The 1,956-nt window shown below is 53.0% G+C and overlaps 1 protein-coding gene across 1 annotated transcript; it reads right to left on the bottom strand.

Annotated features, from left to right (window-relative positions):
• On the bottom strand, window positions 1-1,709 carry LOC109527616 (growth arrest-specific protein 8-like). The gene is made up of 4 exons (XM_019889626.1): window positions 1,137-1,709; window positions 895-1,023; window positions 208-405; window positions 1-135 (listed from the first exon to the last, which is right to left on the bottom strand). Exons 1-4 carry the CDS (start codon window positions 1,263-1,265, stop codon window positions 1-3), a joined length of 591 nt encoding a protein of 196 aa, XP_019745185.1. The 5' UTR covers window positions 1,266-1,709.
• Window positions 1,710-1,956: the final 247 nt, after the last annotated feature.

Below are 1,956 nucleotides of genomic sequence, written 5' to 3' on the forward strand. Positions count from 1 at the left end.
TCAAACTCCAAGACGCAGCTCGGCGTCGGCGTGGCGTCGACGCGCCAGCCAGCCCGCCGCGTCGCCGTCGTTCTTCTCGTCCGCCGCCGCCGCCCGCTGCTCCGACAGGACGGCCTTCAGCTTCCGCCTGTACACCTTTTTGGTACGAGTGGCGCTTTTTGGTACGCGCTGCGTTTGCGCGAATGGCAAGGAGGAAAAAAAACCGACCGAAATCTCGACGCGGTGGCGTCGCTCGGCGTCGTCCTTCTCCCTGCCGCGGTGGGCCAGTTGCGCGCGGGTCTCCCGCAGGTGGCGCTGGCTCACCTCCCACGAGCTACGGATCTTGTCTCGCTCCAGCTGGAAGAAGCTCCTCTCCTCGCGCTCGCGCTCCAGCTCCTCGCGCAGGTGGGTCACGTGCTCCTCCAGCTAGGCGCCCCGAGACATGCGGAGTCAAGAAAATGGCGTTACGAGGTGAGCGGTTTGGCGTTTTTTTGAACGTGCGAAGGGATCACTCTTGAAACCGGAAGGAACCGCCCTGTTTTTTTTGGTCGACGTCAGCGATTCAACTCGGGTGGGCTTTCGAGTGATTTGTCTTGATATGTGTTGGTGAAACATATCGCCAACAGGGGGCGCTCTAGGTTTAGAGTTGATAGCATTTGACGAGGCTTCCGGGTCACGAGGAAGTTCAGAGGGATCACCAAATACGATCACACGGTAAACTTAAAGTTATTTTGGTGTTACGGCGTCAAGAGTTGGGCGCAAGTCGTCTTTGGAGGGGGAAAAAAAAAATCAGTGCGAGCATGAGCGCAGTGAGGCGCTGCTCAATCGCTTCATTTCGGCGCTAGCGGCGAGCCGGCTAGCTGCGAACCAGCTAGCCGGCTCCAGCTAGCCGGCTCCAGCTAGCCGGCGAGCTACCTGCTGCTTGGACATGTCTTCCGTCGAAAGGACGTCCGCCGGTGCCCCGGACGTTTTGCCCTTGGGGGGCTGCTTCTTCTTCTTTTTCTTCTTCTCCTCCCCCCGCGGCGCATTTGCACTTTCGGGTGGCTGAACACACACACACACACACACACACGCGCGCGCGAGACCATATTTTGGGACACGAGCGCTAATTCCCAAACTAACTCGTGAGCTCAGCGAACAAACGCGGCCGGCCTCACCATCGCGGAACGTGAAGAAGAAAGACGCGTAACCGGGCCGGCGACGACGCGGCGGCAGCAGCAGCAGCAAGCGCAACTCTTGATCGACTTCAACCGTGTAGTCGCCCGGAAAAGGGCGACGGCTGTCATGGCAACGGCGTCGCCTTCGACTCCATCTTGATTTCAAACGCAAACAAAAACACGTGACAGTGGGTGACGATTGTTTTTTTTTTTTTCCACTGCTCAAACCATCCGCTCACGCATTTAACTTACACTTTGCTGCGCGTGACAACATTATATTCTAAACTAGCTCCATTTAAAAAAAAAATAAAAGAGTTGATGTTTTAATCCGAAAACATTCAACGGTAATGAGAGCAAGTAGCCGGCAGAGGGCGTCATTTAATCGTTCCATTCAACTACAGTCCACATCTGTCACACCACCGACACATGCAAATGTGTACATTTGATCAAAACACCGTCGATGCTTTTATAGCGTTTTTTTTAAAATGATACCGTTGAATTATTTTAAAACCGACGCTTTCACGTTGGAAGGGCGGCGACTCGCGCTCTTAAGCGTAAAAAAAAAAAAAAAAAAAGCAGGTCGCCGTACGTCCCCCATCAAACCGGAAGAGGCTAAACAGGAAGTGACATCGCCGAATCAGGCGTCATCGATGACACCATCTTAAAATACTTTTACGAACACATCAAACCCGCAAATAAATGATGAATTTTAAAATGATACCGTTGAATTATTTTAAAACCGACGCTTTCACGTTGGAAGGGCGGCGACTCGCGCTCTTAAGCGTAAAAAAAAAAAAAAAAAAAAAAAGAGGGCAGCGGC

This window comes from Hippocampus comes, unplaced genomic scaffold, assembly GCF_001891065.2.
Source record: "Hippocampus comes isolate QL1 unplaced genomic scaffold, H_comes_QL1_v1.1 scaffold301, whole genome shotgun sequence".
Lineage (NCBI taxonomy): Eukaryota > Metazoa > Chordata > Actinopteri > Syngnathiformes > Syngnathidae > Hippocampus > Hippocampus comes.